Genomic DNA, 22,765 nt, shown 5'->3' with positions numbered 1-22,765 from the left:
TGAGGTTGACACCTGTTTCCAACTTGAAAGTGCTAGTGTGGTGAATGCTATGCATGGGGTGTTTTCTGAGCCAAAAGAATGTGTCTCTGAAGCAGCTGGTTGGAGCAGATCTGAGCACCTGGGACCAGAAGAGTGCTGGTCGGGACCTGCAGTTATTGCTAAAAGCCAGTGCAGACAGTGGGTAAGACATTTGAGTAGACAAGCAATAGGGGTAGTCAAGCTGTGAGAACTGGGTAACATGGGGATTAAAATCCAAGCCCAGATTATAAATGAGGCTCCATTGTGTCATACTGACTCTGAAGAAAGAGTAACCACATCACTTCCTACTGTGGGTACGTTTTGCACCTAAGTGTGGGTACATCTGAGCCCAAAGATGTGTGGCTTAGAATGCCTGTCTGGCATAGAAAGTGGGGGAACAACATGTAACATTTTCACCACTGGTAGTTTGTTGGTGACTGATGTTTTCATTACATAGCACATGGAAATGCCATGGAGCCAATCATATTTGTCAAAGTGAAAACCCAATACTATTAATCAATTTTACCCAGATGGCTGGGCATGCCTGTAATCCCAGGTGGCTCATGCCTGTAATCCCAGCACTTTGGGAGGCCGTGGTGGGCAGGTCACCCAAGGTCAGGAGTCCAAGACCCATCCTGGCCAACATGGTGAAACCCCGTCTCTACTAAAAATACAAAAATTAGCTGGGCGTGGTGGTGGATGCCTATTAATCCCAGCTACTTGGGAGGCTGAGGCAGGAGGATCACTTGAACCTGGGAAGCAGAGATTGCAGTGAGCTGAGACCACGTCATTGCACTCCAGCCTGGGCAACAGGAGCAAAACTCCATCTCAAAAAAAAAAAAATTACCCAGATGTAGGCAGGTGCCAGCTAATTATATCTGGGAGTTCAAATTCTGCAAAACTAATTGTTTTATAAAGTAGAAATATCAACTTCTATGATACTATATTGTATAAGCATTATACAGGTAGAACTTAAAGACCTCAATTTTTCAGGACAACCCAAACTACATCTTATAAAGCTCTTTTCAGTAAAGGTGGTGTATGAAATGTATACTATAATCTTATATACTCTTTTAGGTGGAGGGAGGTTTTTTTGTTTGTTTTAAGATTTAAGTGTTTTTTGTTTAAGATTTAAGTGTTGCTCGGTTACTCAGGCTGGAGTGCAGTGGCGTGGTCTTGGCTCACTGCAACCTCCACCTCCCGGGTTTGAACAATTCTCCTGCCTCAGCCTCCTGAGTAGCTGGGATTACAGGCATTTGTCACCATGCCCAGCTAATTTCTGTATTTTTAGTGGAGATGGGGTTTCACCATGTTGGCCAGACTGGTCTCAAACTCCTGACCTCAGGTGATCTGCCTGCCTTGCCTCCCAGAGTGCTGCGATTACAGGCGTGAGCCACCATGCCTGGCCAAGGGAGGTCTCTTCAAAATAAGTACTTTTAAAACATCCTATCAGAACAAATAGCCAGATTTTGTTTCAAAAACAACTTGTTTCATACTTCCATTTCTAGATGTGACAGTATAGCTTACACTAAACAAAAGCTGAACAAGAGGCATGCAACATCTATTTGAAGGCACTGAAGTGCTTCTAAGGCAACCAGAACTTGAGGGTAAAGATCCTGGGAGAAGGGATGTACAGAGAATTAACCCCATGTGCCTATGCTGACTTTCTTAAGCATTTACCAATTTTTATGTTGTACAAGGTAAAACTGAAAAAAGGAGCAGAGCAAAGACAAAAATTGAACTTGATTTCAAAAAGGAAGTTCTCTAAAAACACTCCAAGCTCTCATTGTGACCCCTCAAAGGCTATACCCCAAAAGTTGAGATAAACCAGTAGAGCTAACTTTAGGAATCTGAAGCCCAGCCTTAAGTAAGCTCAGCTTTTGACTGGATTGAGGTGTCCCTGCTCTAGTTTGACAGAGGAATCCTCCCTGGAAGAGGATAATTTCATCCACAGCTTCTAGAGTTTTTCATACACAGTCTCTGGCATTCCAGCAAAAATTTCTAAGCATACTAAGAAATAGCACCATGAGAAAAATAGACCTATAATAAATTCACACGGACTTATGTTGGACATGAACTTTGAAATAGGCAGGATTGGTAAATAAGAAAAAACAAGATTGAATATATCATCAAGGAATTGGAATCTATAAAGAATTAAATGAGAACTCTAGAACTTAAGAGAATTTTATGTATGAGACTTAACAACATTAGAGTTGAAGAAGGATTAGTGAGTGTGAGGGTAGGTCTATGGGAAATACCCACACTAAAATACAAAGAGTAAAAAGTATAAAAAAGTATAAGATGCATATCAGGCATGGTAAAAAAGTCTAACATACATGTAACTGGAATCAGAATAGGATGAGGGAGAGCAATATCCAAAAAGATTATGGCAAAAGTTAAACACAAGTTTATGAACCTGAAACTACTCCTTGGTATATATCCAAGAGAAACAAAACATGCCCTGACAGAGACTTACATGCAGACGTTCAGCAGCCGTGTCATTCTTAACAGCCCCAAAGTGGAAACAATCCAAATGTTCATCAGTGGGTGAATGAATAAACAAATTGTGGGATAGCCATAAAATGGGTTTCTGTTCTGTGATAAAAAGGAATGCACTAATACATATTGCAACATAGATGAACCTTTAAGACACGCTAAACGAGAGAAGTTGGACATGAGGCCATATATAATTCCATTTATATAAAATTTTCAGAGGAAAAGGCAAATCCATACAGACAGTACCTTGTCATTTCCTGGGATTCGGAGTGAGAATAGGGTGTGACTGCAAATGAACAAAAAGGATCTTTTTGGGTGGTGGAAGTGATTTAAAATAGGATTGTGGTGATGGTTGCACTAGTTGCACTATTTTGAATATCCTAAAAACCAATGGATTGTACACTTTAAATGGGTGAATTTTATGGTAAGTAAAATACTTTCTTTAAAAAGATGGAAGACACTCTGGCTGAGCATGATGGCTCACACCTATAATTCCAGCATTTTGGGAGGCCATAGTAAGCAGATTGTTTGAGCCTGGGAGTTCCAGACCAGCCTAGGCAAAACCCCATCTCTATAAAAAATCTCTATAAAAAATTCAAAAATTACCTGGGTGCAGTGGCGCTCACCTGTAGTCCCAGTTACTTCAGAAGCTGAGGTGGGAGGACTGCTTGAGCATGGGAAGTGGAGGTTGCAGTAAGCCAAGATCACACCATTGCACTCCAGCCTGGGCAACAGAGACCCTGTCTCAAACAACAACAATAGTAAAGTTACGCTAAACTTAGGCAGAACGAAAATGATCCCAGATGGGAATACAGAAATGCAAGAAGGAATAATGATCAACATGGGTAAATTTAAGTGAATATTACCACAGAAAACAGTAATAATAATGTTGTATAGGGCTTAAAATACCTGGAAGATTAAAATGCCTGACAAAAGGCTAGAAGGAGACAAATAGAGTTAAGGTATTCTAAGATCTCAGCATTGTTTTGGAAGGGATAAAAGTATTGCTATTACACTCTAATAAATCAAGGATGCATGTTGTAATCTCTAGGTGAACTACAAGAGTACTGAAAAAAGCCAAAAGGGGAGAAAGCGAACAATACTTGATTAATTCAAAAGAAGCAAGGAGGCCGGGCACAATGGTTCATGCTTGTAATCCCAGCACTTTGGGAGGCTGAGGTGGGTCAATCACCTGAGGTCAGGAGTTCAAGACCAGCCTGGCCAACATAGTGAAACCCCATTTCTACCAAAAACACAAATATGAGCTGGGCATGGTAGCATGTGCCTGTAATCCTAGCTACTTGAGAGGCTAAGGCAGGAGAACTGCTTTAACCCAGGAGGCAGAGGTTGCAGTGAGCCAAGATCATGCCACTGCACTCCAGCCTGGGTGACAAAGTGAGACCCTGTCCCTGCCCCTCCGCAAAAAGAAAAGTTAGAAAAAGACCGGCAATTTAAACCCAAAAATGTGGATAGAAGGAAATAACAGAGTAGAAATGTGATACACAACAAATACAATATAGAAAATTATCAAAGAAAAAATGGATTATTTACAATACTAAGAAAGCTGATAAACCTATAGCAATAGTGAACATAACACAAATTATTAACATCAGACCTGAAAAGGAAGACATCACTACAAACACTACAGACACTAAATGGTAAGATATGAACAATTTTTGTGATTAAATTTGAAGATGTATATTAAATAGACAAATTCCTAGAAAAACATAACTTATGAAAACCGGTACTAGAAGAAATAGAAAATTTGAATATTGAAGCATGCTTCTTATTCATATACAACAGACATGTTTGGCTAGGTCAAAGAAGCAGTGACTGCCCTGAAATAATTTCTTCTCTCTGTAGCCATAGAGTTATACAGTGAAAAACTAGAAAAGAGTCTGATCCTGCAGGTTACTGATATACAAGGTAAGTTGAATTCACTGCTTCAGCAGGTTTCTTAAATAACAATTAGATTATTTTGGAAGAAAGAATGCAAACCCAAAAAGTAGAATGGTGATATCTGAGAACATTACAATGACCAAGTACCCAAAACCCCAAAGATGTGCCAACAGAACTAGCTCCTCCCCTATCTAATAAGAATGGTTCTGATTTTCTTGAATATCTTGTGTTCAAGATACAAGACACAAGACCACACCTCAGGTAGGTATCTTCTAAAATAGTCCCCATTCTCTACATTTACCACTCCTACCACCTCTTATTGTTTCTGACCTATGACAAGGTGAAATCCTCAAATTCTCTATAATTCCGAAGTCAAACCTTGGAAAAGAAAGTTTACGTATTAACAGAATTGCAAGAATTTCCTAACGTATTGGCAAAATCTCAAGGAATATGTGTCAGCAAGATTCTGAAGATTCTAGACCAGGGAAGGAGAAACACAGTTTAAACTGTGTTTATTGATATGGATATATTTAATTGCAGGTGATCATGGGTGATAATCTAACCCATGTCCCACCCATGCATGCCAGGTACAATTCTGTCTCCCCTCCTCTAACAGTAACTGGATCCTTACTGCCTTGAAACCAGCCAGGTCAGATAAGTAGTTCAAGATGTCATTTCCTTAAGGATCTGTTATCTGCAATATTTTGAGACAACTCCTCTAGTTTAAGCAAAAAGAATTTACTGAGCAATATAGATCACTCTTAGAATCACTCACTGAAAATGCTGACAAAATGGAGTCTAAGCTGAGTTCTAGGAATGACTCCTAATCCCATACCACAGACATGAACTCACAAGGTGCATCTGCTGCTTCTATGGTCAAGAAGCCACCTACCACATCAGAAAGCCTCCATCCACCATCACCACCAGCTCTAAAACCACACCTCACTGGTAATATCTAAGCCTGCACAGTAGATACCTCAGGCCCTGCCTAATTCAGTTCTGAATCTAAGTCTCACATGAGTGCATCTAATTAAAACTTTACCAGTTTTCTTAGACTTCTCTTCTTAGGAGTGACTTTTCACTCCTGCCCCTAGATCTTAAGAAATTCTGTTCCTTTATTATAAGGCTGACCACAGTCTGGCTTGCATTAGGTATAGATATCTGCCATCTATACCTTGCATGGTTCCCAGCATAAGACTCCTGTGGACTGCTTCACAATCACCTAGGGAGCCTTGGGAGCACATCAGTAGGGCTGGGGCTCTCTTATTTCCTTAGATAATCCTGATGTGAAGACAGGTCTTAGAGCTACTGCAAAACTTTTGAGTATCCAAAGGCAGGAGCAGAGCCCTAGTCATTTTTCTGTTCCCCCTACAATGCCTTAAAGTGTGCCAGCACTTAATAAATGGTTTTTGAAAAGAACGCTCTCCTTGTCTGAGGACTACACAGGCCTGAGTGCCTAATGATCCTCAACAGTGCATATGCAAGAAAAACTAAGGAGCAAAAAAGCTATTAAGGAGTGATTTCATCCCTTTCAGTAGTAGGGAAATCTGCTGGTGGCAATCTACATCGCTAGAAATGGTGACTGCCTTTATATTGCTCGTGCTTATCTGTAAAGCTGGGGTTAAACTGAAGTCACTATACTGGAAGCTGCTCCTCTTTAAGCAATCATTATCAAGAGCATATATTTGATTAGACTGTTTAGTGTGCCAGGGCTACCACAACAAATTGCCATGGACTGGGTCGACTAAACAGAAATTTATTGTCTCACAGTTCAAGAGGCTGGAAGTCTGAGATCTGAGCAAGGACAGGGTTGTTCGGAGGGCTGTGAGGGAAGGACCTGTTCCAGGCCTCTTTCCTTGGGCTTGTAGATGTCTTCTCCCTCTGTTTTCACATCATCTTCCCTCTGTATAAGGCTTTGTCCAACTTTTCTTTTTCTAAGAACACCAGTCATACTGGGTTAGGTCCTAACTTAACAACTTCATTTTAACTTAATGCATTCCTTAAAGACCATATCTCCAACTACAGTCACATTTTGAGATTACTGGAGGTTAGGACTTCATATGAATCTGGTGGTGTTGGCAGGGGGCGGTGTGTTCAGCCCATAACAGACCATAATCACTTATGGAGATATGTCGTTCCTTAGTGTGTGCCTCCAAGATGCAGTTTGGTGATTAGATCAAGTTTACATACTTGATGAAGGGCTGACAGCTTCTGGCATGTTTATGCTTCTCGGGACACAGGTAAAGGAGTGTTTACTAGAAAGCAGGGACAAAGGTCAAGCGTGAAAAGGCTGACAAAGACTCTAGTTCCTATTACCTCTTTGCCCTCTGAGAATCTCAGCACAACACAAATGCCAGGATTATGAGCAACTCACCTTTCTGAGAAGGAAATGCCAAGCATACAGTGAGCTACAAGAATACTCTGAACTAGTTTATAGGCTTTGGCCTTGAAAACTCAAATTATTCCAGTCTTATTTATATTACTAAAATCTAGGGCTTCTTGGGTATTCTACATCTCAATTTTTTTAGTGTAGAAACCTATGTTGAAATGAAAAATGTAGACTAATGGGAAACTATTTCAGCTACTGTTTACTCTACACTGAACACTGCGGGAGCCACTGACATGTATGAACTTAACATCTAAACAGTATAATGAAGAGGCGCTCTTAAAACTCTCCATTTACAGTTAAGGGAAGAGGCATAGAGAGCTTACATAATTTGGCTAAGGTTACAAACCTTCATCACACAGCAAAGCCCACACTAAAAAACATTCTGCAGGGCTCTAGAGCCTATATACACATCCTGCCTCTCACCGTGACCATTTACTAAACAGTAGCAATAAGGCCATCCAAAATGGGCAGAAAAAGCTGAATACATTCATGTCAAAGGGCGCTTATTCATTTATTCATCTTGTGAAAATGACTTAGAATTTAAAACTAAGAGGTAAAAAAATGGAGAGACAGTTGTAAATACTAAGCACTAACAGCTACATTTTCACTAAAAAGGTTTCCAAGCTTCCTCGGCCGTTTGTGTTTGTGACACTAGGCATAATGATCTTGGGCATCATTTCAGTCTTGGGAATGAAGGAAATTAACCCAGTGTGTGCTACTGAGATAAAGGAAGAAAGAGAGCTTACAGTTCCAGTACCAGTGGTTTCCTGAGAATGGGGGAACCTGCCAGCTGGATGCCTTCGGCAAAAGGCTGAGTATAAAGCTCTCCTGAGGGAGGCGTCACGACCCAGTGTCAGCAGCCACCCCTAACCATCCACAACACATCCCCCAACTCTCCACTGCAGACCTGTCACATTACTACAAGGAGGTAACAGAGTAAAGGCATACCTTAGGCAGGAACAGGGCAGAAGAGCGCTGGAAGCACAGGAAGCAGTTTATCTAAGTACTAATAGCAGAAACAATAAGAATATGAACTCGAAAGCTGTAATACTCTAAAAATGCTCTCTCTCCTTCTAACCTCAGAAAGATTCAAATTGTACTTGATTTTCCCTAGAAGACTCACTCATCTCCTTCCTCCATAAAACGAGACTACCAGAGGAATCTTGTATTTTAAAAAAGTTTAATTTTAATCCTTCCTAGAGGAATACAGATCTGAATGAAATACATTCATTCCATAAATACATTAGCAGCAAATCCTTCCCACCAGAGTCCTCTACTCCAACCCAGAGGTTGTGCCTTGAGCAGGAGAGCATGTTCCATCAACCCTGGAACTTAAGGGTGGGTCTGCTTCTGAAAAATGCTGGATATGCATGGGAGACACAACGACCAGGGGCACAGGTGACTTAACTAAGCTGGGACCCTGAAAACAGGCCCATGTGGTGACCATTCAGCCTTCTTTACCTTCCAAAAATCCTTTGGCATCTTCCATACTTCTCTGATGAGGTTCCTCAGCACCAAGACAACTGGGAAGACCTAACTTTGCACATGCATTAAATAATTTGTTATTTTGAGTTGGCAAAGTTTTAACACTTTTCGTAAGGTAAATGAAACATAAAAGATTATTCCCTTCCTTCCCTTCCTCAGTTGAGTCCACGTGTACTCGTCAGGAGACAATCCAGCAGGCATTATTTGGGCTCTCTATATCTCTTTGTCTGAATGGCTGGAAGCTTACTGGAGACAGAGAGCCATGTCTAAACCTACAAAGATCTCCATGTCACAATAACCAGGTGACTCACGCAGGCTTCCATCAAAGCTAGTTTCTTTGGCAGAGGCCAGCCATCTCTCCTCTTGTTCTCTCCATCGTTGACTACTGACTGCTGCTTTTTTATTTGCCCTCCAGGCACCTGCTGAAACTTTGGAAAGCAAGATCTACCCTAAACTCCCAAGTAGCCAGGAGCAGTTATGGCAGGTGCTGCTTTAAACTTACTAGCTGCCAAGCAGCACACTTATGCCGCTGTGTCCCAATCCATTCTGTGGTGAGTATAAGTCACAGGAGTTTGCATAAAACACAATCAGCAATCAGGATGGCTATGGGGCAAGGACCAAGTTTAGAATGTTACCAAGTCACAGGACCAGCAGGAAAATGGAATAATGGAAGAATGTGAAATAAAGCTGATTTGTTTGAGCAAAAGGCAGCTTTGATTCAGGCATAAATGCATCTCCCAGATCATCATGTAAATAAAGAACAGACCTCAGAAGTCGACACTTCCCTCCCAGTCCATCACTTAAAATAGGACACATGCTCAATTTTCCCATCTGTTTTAAAGTATTTTCATTAGGATATTCTTCTGTAAGTGCTTTATTCATTCCCAGTCTGTTGTGATTATTGGCTGCAAATAAATCAGGAACCATTTTATATAAAAACCATTATAGTGGATAACTGGTTATGCGTGTTTTTCCATTTGCATTTTCATCCAAAATAGCTTGTTTCTTTTCCTTTTATTTATGTGCAGAGAGAGACTCATCCGCTGAATATACAGCACTGTTAATCCTACAGTCTTCTGTCCCCACAGAGTCTGCTAGATCTTCCTCCTCTGAGTCATCCTCTTCTTCCTCCTCTGGTGCTGATGAACTGGAGGTGGGCCCTTTGCAGGTTTTCAGGTGGCGGGTGAGATGGTATTTGGTTAGATAAGCCTTTGTACATTTTTCACAGACATAATCCCGTTTTCCTTCATGAGAATTGAGATGCTTCTTTAAGTGATTTGTTCTCAAGAACAGCTTATCACACTTGGGACACTTGATCTGGCGTTCTCTAAGAGGAACACAAGAAAAAACATTTGATTTGGGGTTACAAATAAAACTGAGGCAACACTTATTCTTCATAACCGCAGGCCTTTTGTCAGAGCAGCTCTATCCTTCCAAATCAGGCTTTTGCATAGGCGATATATAGAAGACTCATAAAACGAGTATAGTTTAAAACAGTGTAGGCTGATTTTGCCTGTTTTAGAATACTACGTAAATTCTCCAATTCTAAGTAAATTCTATATGTATTTCTTTTGTCTTGCTGCATTCTCTCAATATGACGCTTATAAAATTCATTCAAGTTGCTGTATCAGTTGTTTGTTCCCTTCCACTGCTGTATACTATTTACAAATATACCACAACTTATCTATGGTACTTGGTTTGTCTCTAGCTAATGAATATTTTGGTGGTTTCCAGTTTTTTATCATCACAAGCAAGAGTGCTATGAATGTTTTTAAATTTTTAAAAATTATTATTATTATTTTTTAGAGACAGGGTCCCGCTATGTTGCCCAGGCTGGAGTGCAATGGCTATTCACTGGTGTGATCATCGTGCACTACAGCCTTGAACTCCTGGGCTCAAGTGATCTGTCCACTTCAGCTTCCCAAGTATCTGGCTCTATATGTGCATGCCACTGCACCTGGCATTTGAACATTTTTATACTTGTACAGTGCCCTGCAATACATATGTTTCTCTAGGGTATATACCCAAGAGCTACATAGTTAAAGCATATGCACATCTTCAACTTTACAAGATAATGACAAACGGTTTTCCAACGCAGTTGTTTCAATATACACTTCCATCATAGACGGTTCTGGTTGTCCCATATTCTCAACAACTGGAAGACTCAAATTTGAAAATGTCTGCCAATTAGCCAGTACATAATGGTCTCTCATTACGCTGTTATTTGTATTCCCTGAATGCCACTTTTATGGAATTGCCATTTTTCTGTCCTTTTCTTAGACTAGTGGTTCTCAAGTAGGGGCAACTGCCTCTATAGGGGCATTTGGCAACGTCTGGAGGCCTTTCTGACTGTTATACTGGGGAGGGGCGGTACAATCAGCACCTAGTCGGAAAAGGCCAAGGATGCTGCTAACCATTCTACAATGCACAGGGCAGCCCCACAACAAAAAATCAACTGGGTCAAAATGTCAATAATGTCTAGGTTTGAGCAACCCTGGCCTAAACACTTTAGGGCTGAAAGAACCTCAGAGATCACACAGACCAGGAATTTTTTAACCTTTTTTTTTTGAGTAGCTGAACCCCATGTCTTTATGAAAGCCCAATATGAAACAGTTAAAGCAAGTGATTAATGAAATCCTGGAAGGACTGAGAGGGTGCAGTCGGGCGTTCTGAAGCCTGGCTTCCTTAACATTTCTCCCATCCTGTTCTAGCAACAGATGGCACTGAAGAATCCTTGGAACTCCCCGGAGCAGTTTTACAACCACCAATCTAATCTAGCCACTTAATTCTGCAGATGGGGAACATTATGTGCATAAAAACTACTAAGGAACTTGCCCAAGGCCACAACAAAACCCCAATCAAAAGTCTGACTTTTAATCTTCTAGTCTTATGGTTTTTAGAGGTTTATTCAAAACATATTTACTGTGTCTAATATATGCCAGGCACTGCTCTAGATGCTAGGGCTATAGGATGTAGGTAAGCTAAGTCCCTGCCTTCCTGAAGCTAACGTTCTAGTGGACAGATTATACCATAAACAAATGTGTAACATATCAGATAACAATAAAGACTATGAAAACATATGAAGCCAGGTAAAAGTGAAGGGGTCCTATTTCAGATAAGATAGTCAAGGAAGGCCCTCCTGAGGAGATAACATTTGAGCAGAAACCCGAATGGAGGGACGAAGACATGCAGGTATCTGGAGGGAGAAGTTTCTAAGGCAGAGGCCCTGAGAATGGATGTGCTTAGTATGCTCAAGGAGTAGCAAGGGGAGGGTGTCACAGTGGCCAAAGCAGAATATGAAAAGTAATAAAGGTGAACAGAAGAGGTAGCCAAGTACTATTACCATAACATAAAGGGCCTTCTGACTATGGTAAAAAGCTTTTAACACAAATACGATGGAAAGCCACCAGAGACTTATGAGAGGAGACAGGCCAATCTGACTTATATTTGAAATGGATTGCTCTGGCACTGTGGACAGAAAACTGTGTGTATGTGTGTTCATCTGTGTTGCGGAGTAGATGAGGAGAAACAGAAGTAGCAGCAGGGAGATCAACTGGGAGGCTATTGAAGCCATCCATAGAAAAGAAGCTGGTGGTCTGGACAAGGTGATAATTGAAGGAAGGAAAAATTGAGTTGAAAATTACTTCAAGGTGTTTGGCTTGACCAGTGAGGTGAATAATGGTGGTGCCATTCAATGAGCTGCTCAGTATTGGAGGAAATCAAGTTCGTGGGGTAATACTGGGTTGAGTGTGGGACACATTAGATTTAAGTTGCCTAGTGAACATCCAGCATCAGAGCTGCTGAGTTACGGTAAGGTGTACAAGGGTGGAGACATAAATCATAAGATAGTATCTAAAGCCATGAGACAAGATGACCTGGGGAGTAAACATTACTGCTCTTCCTCTCACTTCCTCTTTCTTACAGGATGAGCAAAGCCAGGTTCTGTCACAACCCTTCTACTCTCGGGGGAACACTGGGGCAGAACTCCTCTTGCATTTGGCATTAGGGTTGTAGCTGTTTTCTTTTTAAGTAGATAAATAAAAAGACACCATTACTACTATACCCACTTTGAAATGTCCCACAGTAAAAATACAAGCATCTGAAAATTTGACCAATGATCTCCATAGGAAGCCTAAAGCCTTATTCAAAAACAGTTTGAGGGAACAGTGCTTCTTATATGAATGACTTATACCAGTTTTAAGTTTTGACTGTCCAAAACCTTCTTTCTATCCCATGAAAGTTTGGAAAAGAGGCTTACCATATTTTCTTATCCTGATAAAGAGTCCAGATCCACATTTGTTAAGCAAATGTAAAATGAAAGGATAGAGGCTGATATCAGCTTGATTCAAGCAAAACTTTTCCTCAAATTATAACTGTGTGATATTTAAGAAACAATATATCCACTTGCCAGAGACACTGTGGAAATCAGTCTTGCACATGGATGAAGTCAGCAGTCCTTAACCCTGGCTGGGCATGAGAATCACTTGGGGGGCTTTTTAAAATACCAAGGCCAGGGCTCTAACTCTGAGCAATTAAATTAGAATTCCTGGGTGGGGCCCTAGCACCAAATGTTGTTTTTCACATTTTCCAAGGAAATTATAATAGGCAGTCTTCTGGACAAATATTTGTCCCCCTCACTCCAAATTCACATGTTGAGGCCCTAACACCCAGTGTGAGGTGGAGCCTTTGGAAGGCAGTTAGGGTTAGATGAGGTCATGAGGGTGGGGCCTCCATGATGTGGCATTAGTGTCCTTATGAGAAGAGATCAGAGCTCTCATATTCTTTCTCTTTCATTCTCTCAACAGAAATGTATTTTCTCACAGTCCTGGAGGCTGGAAGTCAGAGATCAGGGTGCCAGTCAAGGGGCCCTCTTCCAGGACTGCTCATGACTGCCTTCTCTCACTGTGTCTCTCCCCTATTGTTTGAGCCACAAAATCTGTGGTATTTTATTACCGCAACCTGAGCTGCCTAGATGGGCTGTTAGACTAGATGATCCAGGGATCTCTTTTGGCTCCAATATTGCACAATTTGATGTAATATTTGATAATTTCGGTCTCATTTTATAAAATTTCACACCAGCAATGAAACTAAAGGAGTCTTTGTTTTAGAATGTCCTTCTGAGAGTTATGAATGTAGATCCAGGGTCCTTGGCTGTTTAGCATCTCAGGCTGCATTGTGATGAGGAAGCAGACAGAACAACTGATATCAAAGCCAAGTGTCTATCCAAATTCTACATTAAGAATATAATGTTTTCAGTGAAGATAGATTTCTAAAGAGAATCTCCATAATATAAGCTGAGAATGTTTTCTTCCTCTTCTAACACTTGTTAAAAGCTAAGGACAACAAAATCCATCCCTTCTTTCTATGACCACTGTGACTAATGCAGTCTAGACATTTAATTACACTTGGATTCATGTAATAAATTCCTAATTGGTCTTCCAATATTTAGGCTTCTCCACCCTCAATCATCCTCTGTTCAGCTGCCTGAGTAATCTTTTGTATTAACAGAATGGGTATGTCACTATGACACTCCTTTCCTTAAAATCCTATAGTGTTTTCACAACAATGTGAATATAACTAACACTATTGAACTGGGTGTTAAGATAATTTTTTTTTTTACTGCAATTCAGACACATACACACACACACACACACACACACACACACAAACAGAACAGTTCCGAAATGGCAGGGACTGGCAGATCCTTCAGTGTCGCCATTTTCTAAAATGAAATAGAAGTTTCTTAATAGGACCAAAGGCTCTTCAAGGTGTGGCTGCTGACTCTTACTCTTTTCACTCCATCACTGTCTTACATGCACACTATCGTCCAACTATAAGCAACCACTTGTAGTCAATAGTCCTTTTTGCCTCTATGTTTTTGTAGGTGTGAAAAAAGAGTACATGTGAAAAATAAGAAAAAGAAGCCAACAACTGGAATCTTCCAGATAACACCAAAAACAATGTTCCAACCTTGGCTTGGCTACACGGAACACAGAAGGCTTCTACCATGGTACCAAGGCAGGAAACAGATGATGAGCCAGGACTCCCCAGCCCTTCAATCAGCAGGCAGGCTGCAGCCACACAAAGGCTCCCCACCTGAGGAACAACGTCTTGGCTGCAGGATAACTTACTGAGTGTGGATGAGCACATGCTGCTTGAGATCCTGCCTCCGCATAAACAACTTGTCACAGTAATCACACTTAAGATTCTTCTCCCCAGTGTGGATAACCATGTGGGACTCCAGGTGAGCCTTCTGGGTGAAAGACTTGTCACACAAAGTACACCTATAATTCTTCTGACCTGCAAATCAGCCCAAAGTATCACACCGTGAAGAAAACAACTGCTGGCATCCCCAAGACAAACAGGCACACATATGGGCATGCAGCAGAGGCAGCAACGAAACAGAGTTGACTGGTAAGCAGCACTTGACTTTCTAGGGTTGTCTATGGAGGACCACTCAGAGCCCCTGAGTTTATATTCTGCAACTAAAGCTAGTAAATTAATCTGATCTCCTTTAGGACCTCTGATCTAAATATGTATTGTTAAAAAAGTACAGGTGATACATAAAACTTGAAAAAAATGAGTTATAATCCTAACGCCCTGCCTAACACAAACATTAAGCAAAAAAAAAACCAAAAAAACAAACAAAAAAAAAAAAACAAAAGAAGGCCGGGCGCGGTGGCTCAAGCCTGTAATCCCAGCACTTTGGGAGGCCGAGAGGGGCGGATCACGAGGTCAGGAGATCGAGACCATCCTGGCTAACACGGTGAAACCCCGTCTCTACTAAAAAATACAAAAAAAAAAAAAACAAAAAACTAGCCGGGCGAGGTGGCGGGCGCCTGTAGTCCCAGCTACTCAGAGGCTGAGGCAGGAGAATGGCATAAACCCGGGAGGCGGAGCTTGCAGTGAGCTGAGAACCGGCCACTGCACTCCAGCCCGGGCGACAGAGCGAGACTCCGTCTCAAAAAAAAAAAAAAACAGCCTCATGAATTCTAGGACTTATCTATAGGGAAACATATTTTTACAAGCTAGACTTCATAGTTTTCTATCTTTTTAAAACATGTAATATTGCCTTGTAAACCAGGGATGAAACAAAATCCTTCCAAGAGTGCAAAAATAAGATTCCTCTAAGTCAGGGGTCAGCAAAACTTCTCTTAAAGGCCAGATAGAATTTTAGGCTTTGTGAGCCATAAGATCTCTGTTGCAAAAGGATAAGGAAGAAACTTTTGAAGATTTGGAGAAAAGATGACCCAAACAAGAAAGCTAAAACCATCAGTTATTTTGTAGTATGTATTAAAAAAAGTTAGTGGCCAGGCACAGTGGCTCAGGCCTATAATCCCAGCATTTTGGGAGGCTGAGGTAGGCAGACTGCTTGAGCCCAGGCGTTCAAGACCAGCCTTTGGCAACATGGCAAAACCCCATCTATATTAAAAATACAAAAAAATTAGTCAGGTGTGCTGGCGCACATCTGCAGTCCATGCTACTCAGGAGGCTGAGGTGAGAGGATCACCTGAGCCCTGGAGACAGAAGTGATAGTGAACAAAGATGGTGTCACTGTACTCCAGCCTGGCAACAGAGTGAGGCCTTATCTCAAAAAAAACTTTTTTCTTAAAAAGTACTAAAAGAAAGGTGTTGGTTTGAATGGAATTTAGAAAATGGAAGCTCAAAAAATAAATTGTGGCAATATTTATTGAGCAATAATATTAAAGGAGAGAAACTAGCTCTGGCTGGTGACTGAAGTGAACTCTAATGAGAGGCTCAGACTCAGAAGCTTCTATTTAAGTCCAAACACATTGATCGACTTCCTGATTATTAAGTGCATTTTCCCAGGCACCTTCCAACTATGGTGGGGAGACCTGGAAAGCAGAACATCCTAAACTGGAAGTGACAGCCTCCAAGGAATCTCAGTTAAACCACAAAGGTTTCCACCCTGAATTCTTTCTCTGACATCAAATCTCAACTCTGCCTACTGTCCCTCTACAAAGCCTTTACTATCACATTTTCTAATTGTTGCAAAAATTCCATTCTGATGGGCCAACACAACTTACCTGTATGTATCTTGAGGTGGGTCCGCAGATTGCTGGGATCACTAAAAGCCTTGCTACAGAAATCACACTTGTGGGGCTTCATACCCATGTGACCCATAAAGTGGACATGAAGTTTGGAAGGAGAGATAAAAGCTTGGGGGCACATTGAGCACTTCCACTTCCTTTCTTTGCTGTGACTTGGCCCATGGCTGCCGCTATGGCCCTGGGTAGGAAGATGGTTGTGGATGTGGCTGGTCAGATGGGCTTTGAACTCTGTGTAAGAATTGCACTCCTTGCCACAGTTACAGAGGTGCACATCTGGGTGTTCAGGAACACCTTTTAAAATAAAAAATTACTCATTATCTCCTGATACTTGAATCTTAAAACTTGTTCTTGATATTAACAATGATCGCTTGCAGTTCTTTCTCCCCAAATTTCCAATTTGCCCACTTCCTATAAAACTCAAATGTCTTATTCAGTGCTCTATCCCCAGCATCTAAAATAATGTACTTAGGGCCAGGCACAGTGGCTCATGCCTATAATCTTAGTGCTTTGAGAGCCAAAAGTGGGAGGATCACTTGAGGCCAGGAGTTTAAGACCAGCCTGGGCAACACAGCAAGACCCCATCTCCATAAAAAAAAGACTTAAAAATCATTGGCTGGGCATGGTGGTACACACCCATAGTCCTAGTTCATCAGGAGGCTGAAGCAGGAAGATGCTTGAGCCCAGGAGTTCAAGGTTATAGTTGGCTATGATTGCACCACTACACTCCACCCTGGCAGAGTGAGACCTTATCTCTAAATACACATATACATACATAAAACAAAACAGTGTACCAGGCACCGAGAAAGCACTTGGTAAATACTGGATTATAAGGTCTCTTTTATAAGCAAAATACTTAGATTTTGTAGCATACACAAACTCTTAAACACCACTTGTCATCATGAAACAGCACAGCAAAGAGAAAGCCTATGCAGGTTACATCAAACCGAGGGGCTTTGCTGTCCTTCGTGAGTTTACATCTCAATGGTGCTAGTTCGAAAAGTAGCCTTAGGAACTTCAATGCTCCAAACCAAAGTCCTACCATGGAAGACCATGTCATATGAATTACTGCTTGGTCAGTAACATTGGGCTTGTGAAGAACCTCACAGATTTTAACACCTCAAATACAGAAGTAATAGTTTGCTTTTATACAAACAGAGGTATATGATTTGCTTCAGCTAACATGTGTATCATTACCAAAACTTTAATCCTGGTCTTTGGTATTTTTACTATGCTAGATTCATGATAAACATATATTAACTTACCAATCTGCTGAGCATAATCTCGGCTATAATAAAAAAGAAGTTCATTTTCAGGAGGGATATCTTGTGAGGTGCAGAAAAAGATTTTTCCATCATGAGGATAAGCCACCAAATTCTGCTCTTCCCGGTTCCTGAGTTATCACATTTAATAGATGAAGCACATTAATTGTGAAATGCATACTAAGCACAACATTCTCCCCATTGCAAAATCCTATATGAAAGCTCAGGCAGAACTATTTCCTCTGGAATGTTTTCGTAATTTCCCATGCTATCTATGAGGAGGCAGTTGTAGAGAAATGGAATTCTTACTTCAGCACATTAGCTGATGACCTTTTGTAGTCAAAAATACTAGAGTCTCTTATTGGAAGCAAACCAAGTAAATAAAATGAAATCTTTAAAAAACATTATGACAAAGACATGGAGATAGCTAGCTAAACAAGGATTAACTCCGGTAACTCAGGGGTGGACTAACAGCCAATATAAAGAAAAGGCACCCACTTGCAAATTCAGTGGTAACTATATTGTTCCTTAGTAAGTTTTTTTTTTTTAAGACAGGATCTCACTTTGTCACCCAGACTGGAATGCAACAGCACCACCATAGTATGATCACAGCTCGAACTCTTCAGCTCAAGTGATCCTCCCAATAGCTGGGACTACATGTGTATACCACAACACCCAGCTAATTTGAAAAAAATTGTTTTAGAGATGAGGGTCTTGCTATGTTGCCCAGGCTGGTCTCGAACTCCTGGCCCAAAGCAATTCTCCCGCCTCAGCCAACCCAAGTGCTGGGATTAAAGGTGTGAGCCACCATGCCAGGCTGCCTTGGGCTTTAAGTACGTCCAGGTGTTGGTGTGATTTGGATTCTTAACTCTTTTCTCTGTTATGCAAAGTTTCCTACTGAAAAACATCTAAATTGTAACTATTTTTCTCATCCGAGACTACTCATACCTGGCTTTGCGCACAAACATCATCCAATTACATTCATTTTCATCAGTTGTAATGATGCAGAATTCTAGGACACCATTGTGGTATATCTGCCAACAGAAAGCAAGCACACATGTCAAATGCACTGACATGCAATAAAGTACTACATTACACTTAGGCCAGCAATCATTTCATTTACTCATTTGCAGTAGGTCCCAGCTTTTTTGGTGTCAAAATATATTCCTACCTTCTCCAACATTCTATCATTTCAACATTCTCCCTATTTCCAGCAATACAGTAAAGACCATCAGAGACCTACAGTTAGTGCTCATTGAAGAGACTGACTTTGTTTTTGATTATTCAAACTTTGCCTGGAAAAGACAAAAAACCAGTCTACCTGTCCACCTGTCTTCATCACCTATCACACAGTAGACACTGAATGACGGAATGTCCATTAAGGGCAGAGGATCATCCCTTCTCATGATTTTCCCACATGGGCCTAGCATTCCAAATTTAAAGTTCCCAATGACAGTGGTACCTTACCTTTCCAATGATCACAAGACCCATTTTCCCCTTACTTCAAATTTGCAAGCATCATTCCCAATAGATATCCATGTGAAAATCTTGCATTTTTAACCCCTTTCATTAGAAAACTAGAAAAATAGGCCAGGTGCAGTGGCTCACGCCTGTAATCCCAGCACTTTGGGAGGTTGAGGCAGGCGGATCACTTGAGGTCAGGAGTTCAAGACCAGTCTGGCCAACATGGGGAAACCCTATCTCTACAAAAATACAAAAATTAGCTGGGCATGATGGCAGGTGCCTGTAAACTCAGCTACTTGGGAGGCTGAGGTGGGAGAGTCGCTTGAGCCCAGGAGGCAGAGGTGGCAGTGAGCCAAGATGGCACCATTGCATTCCAGCCTGGGCAACAGAGCAAGACTCTGTCTCAAGAAAAAAAAAAAGAAAACTAGAAAAATAATCTTAGCTTCTTATTCCAGAATTATTTCCCAAGGTAAATATTTGAGGAATGTTTTAATTAATTATAAAATGAGACTTTTATCATATAAACAAAGTCCATGGTCTCAGCTGCCACAAGTAATTCAAATGCATTAAATGGTTAAAATAATTGGATTAACTCACAAAATGGAGACAAAAACAGTTTGTCCTCTCTTTCCAGTAGCTGGTGTTTTGCTGTATATTATAACTTGGCTACCAAGAATGATGAATGCACTTTGGGAGGCCGAGGTGGGCAGATCACAAAGTCAGGAGATCGAGACCAACCTGGCTAACACGGTGAAACCCTATCTCTACTAAAAATACAAAAAATTAGCCGGGCGTGGTGGCAGGTGCCTGTAGTCCCAGCTTTTCGGGAGGCTGAGGCAGGAGAATGGCGTGAGCCTAGGATGCAGAGCTTGCAGTGAGCCCAGATTGCACCACTGTACTCCAGCCTGGGCGACGAGCAAGACTCTGTCTCAAAAAAAAAAAAAAAAAAAAAAAAAAAAAAAAAAAAAAAAAAAAAAGTACATTAAATAAATGATGAGCAGTGAACGGCAGTGTATCAGTTCTGGCTGATTTTGACTTTATCATAACTTTTTAACTACCTCTTACTAAGAAAAACAGCCAGAAGCCACAGAAAAGTTTCATCAGGACTGACCTTCCAGATATGGTTAACTGCCTTGTCTGTCCATTCTGCTACTTCCATGGAGTGACTCTGCTGGCCAATTAGAGGCCCAAAGCAAGTCCGCACAGGAATGGTTTCTCCAGTCCATACACCTATCAGTGGAAGGACACCAACTACACAATCAATGATTTAAATAGCAGGATACAGAAAACAGAGGTGCTTCACCCATGCAATGAATCTTATTTTCAGTGAACTTAAGAACCAATATGTAGGCTGGGCATGGTGGTTCACGCCTGTAATCCCAGCACTTTGGGAGGCCGAGGTGGGTGGATCACCTGAGGTCAGGAGTTCGAGATCAGCTTCGCCAACAGGGTGAAACCCCATCTCTACTAAAAATACAAAAATTAGCTAGGCGTGGTGGTGCACACCTGTAGTCCCAGCTACTTGGGAGGCTGAGGCTGGAGAATTGCTCGAACCCGGGAGGCGGAGGTTGCAGTGAGTGAAGATCGGGCCAATGCACTCTAGCCCGGGCAACAAAGCGAGACTCCATCTCAAAAAAAAAAAAAAAAAAACCAATATGCTAGCACTCCTCAGAAGTGGCTAAGCCTTGTGGGTCCCAGCCTGTAATGAACAGATAACACAAGGCTCACAATAAATGCTGAGTAAGAAGCAGTATCAGAAATTCCTGAACCTAGTTTTATCCACAGGGAATCTTACCATGTCTCTCCAAATACATTATTTTGGAGTTAAATATAAAAAAGTTTGGGCATGGTAGCTCACACGTATAATGAGCCAACACTCTGGGAGGCCAAGGCAGGACTGCTTGAGGCCAGGAGTTCGAAATCAGCCTCGGCAACATAGTGAGATGCTGTCTCTACAAAAAAAAATTTTTTTTTTTAATTAGCTGGGCATGACTGCACATGCCTGTAGTCCCAGCTACTTGGAAGGCTGAGGCAGGAAGACTGCTTGAGCCCAGGAGATCCAGGCTGCAGTCAAGTTACTGCACTCCAGATGTCGGGCCAACGCACTCCAGCCTGGGCAATAGAATAGACCCAGTCTCTTAAAAATAAATTAATTAATTCAAAATAACAGAAAACATTATTCTATTGTAAAAATACAAAGCAATTACTATAGAAATAAATCAAACTTCTAAAATCTTTTGTGCTTAAAGCACTGCTGTATTGTACCTAAACTGTCTGATGCTTTCAAATGACTCACACCCAAACTGCAGCTAAAAGAATAATGAACCTAATTTTATATTTCCAAAGAAATGTCACAGCAACTCAGAAGCCATGCTAAATTCAAATATTGGTAAAGTCTGGCAATCTACATTCTTTATTCCTTTTTTCTAAGGAGCATTATACAATTTACAAACATTTGATCTAAATTTGTGTCAAGGTTATCAGTAGTGAATTTTCCATGTTTCTATAAAAGAAACTAAGTTTTAAGAAATGGGTTGTTAGAATAATTATTAGTGGATGGGACAGCTGAGAATAAAAATCTTCAAAGACTCAGTCTAGGACTTTTTGCTTTACTCAATACTGATTCTAACAAAGGAGAGGTTTCCCAATAGTTTTTGACTTGATTTATTGCTATCATCAGTGGACAAGACTAATATTCCATAAAAGCATAAACCTTAAGCCATAAATTGACTTCTGGTCCAAATAATTACTAAATTATACACATCCACTTTTACAACTGTACCCTACAAAGGAAGAAGAGATGTAATAGTGTTTTACAGTTCCAAGGTTCTTACCAACTTCTGCTCCCACAATTGACTGACGGAGAACAAGCTGCTTTGGGAGAGAAAGCCTTGCTCTGCTCTCTATTGGAGTGTCAGGAACAAAAGTCACTGGTCCATGTTCGGGACAGTCTGAGGGATAGGCGCGGTCACAGAGAGTGCACCCTGTAGATGGCAAATTTGAGCAATACAAATGGGTTTAGTTCAAGGAGGCTAAATTACCACCAGGCTTTTTTTGTTTTTTGAGATGGAGTCTTGCTCTGTCACCCAGGCTGGAGTGCAATGGCACGATCTTGGCTCACTGCAACCTCTGCCTCCCAGGTTCAGGCGATTCTCCTGTCTGAGCCTCCCATGTAGCTGGGACTACAGGCGTGTGCTACCACACCTGGCTAATTTTTCTATTTTTAATAGAGACGGGGTTTCCTCATGTTGGCCAGGCTCATCTGGAACTCCTGACCTCAGATGATCCACCCGCCTCAGCCTCCCAAAATGCTGGGGTTACAGGTGTAAGCCACCGTGCCCAGTCCCAGGTTTTAATGTAAATGCTATAATTACTAAAACGTATCCAGTAAGAAGCATGGTTCTAACAGAGATATGTTGATCAAAGACTCACTTCCTTACACTAACATATATATCCACTCTTACACCACTCTTCGGACTTCAATAAGATCTGATTTTTTTCTTTTGATCCAACAGGACAAGTTTCCTATTCAGTGCATAAGAGAAACATTGATCAAAAAATTGGCTGGGTATGGTGGTTCACGCCAGTAAACCCAGCAGTTTGGGAGGCTGAGGTGGGAGGATCACTTGAGCCCAGGAGTTCAAGACCAGTCTGGGGTAACATAGTGAAATCCCGTCTGTTTA

At 41.2% G+C, this 22,765-nt stretch overlaps 1 protein-coding gene across 2 annotated transcripts in view; it reads right to left on the bottom strand.

The window, feature by feature from the left end:
- Nucleotides 1-7,966: 7,966 nt before the first annotated feature.
- Nucleotides 7,967-22,765, bottom strand: part of PRDM4 (PR/SET domain 4) — a 29,096-nt gene continuing 14,297 nt past the window's right edge. For both annotated transcript variants that reach the window (XM_030939434.1, XM_010360662.2), the window contains exons 6-12: nucleotides 21,917-22,066; nucleotides 20,194-20,312; nucleotides 18,567-18,652; nucleotides 17,622-17,749; nucleotides 16,336-16,650; nucleotides 14,419-14,587; nucleotides 7,967-9,614 (exon numbers count right to left, since the gene is read on the bottom strand). In XM_030939434.1, the coding sequence (XP_030795294.1) occupies nucleotides 9,302-9,614; nucleotides 14,419-14,587; nucleotides 16,336-16,650; nucleotides 17,622-17,749; nucleotides 18,567-18,652; nucleotides 20,194-20,312; nucleotides 21,917-22,066 (1,280 nt within the window). In that variant the 3' untranslated portion in view covers nucleotides 7,967-9,301. The remainder of the gene's footprint in view (nucleotides 9,615-14,418; nucleotides 14,588-16,335; nucleotides 16,651-17,621; nucleotides 17,750-18,566; nucleotides 18,653-20,193; nucleotides 20,313-21,916; nucleotides 22,067-22,765) is intronic.

This window comes from Rhinopithecus roxellana, chromosome 10 (genome assembly GCF_007565055.1).
Source record: "Rhinopithecus roxellana isolate Shanxi Qingling chromosome 10, ASM756505v1, whole genome shotgun sequence".
Taxonomy (NCBI): domain Eukaryota; kingdom Metazoa; phylum Chordata; class Mammalia; order Primates; family Cercopithecidae; genus Rhinopithecus; species Rhinopithecus roxellana.
The sequence above is the reverse complement of the archived record's forward strand: the minus strand, read 5'-3'. Positions and strand labels throughout refer to the sequence as shown.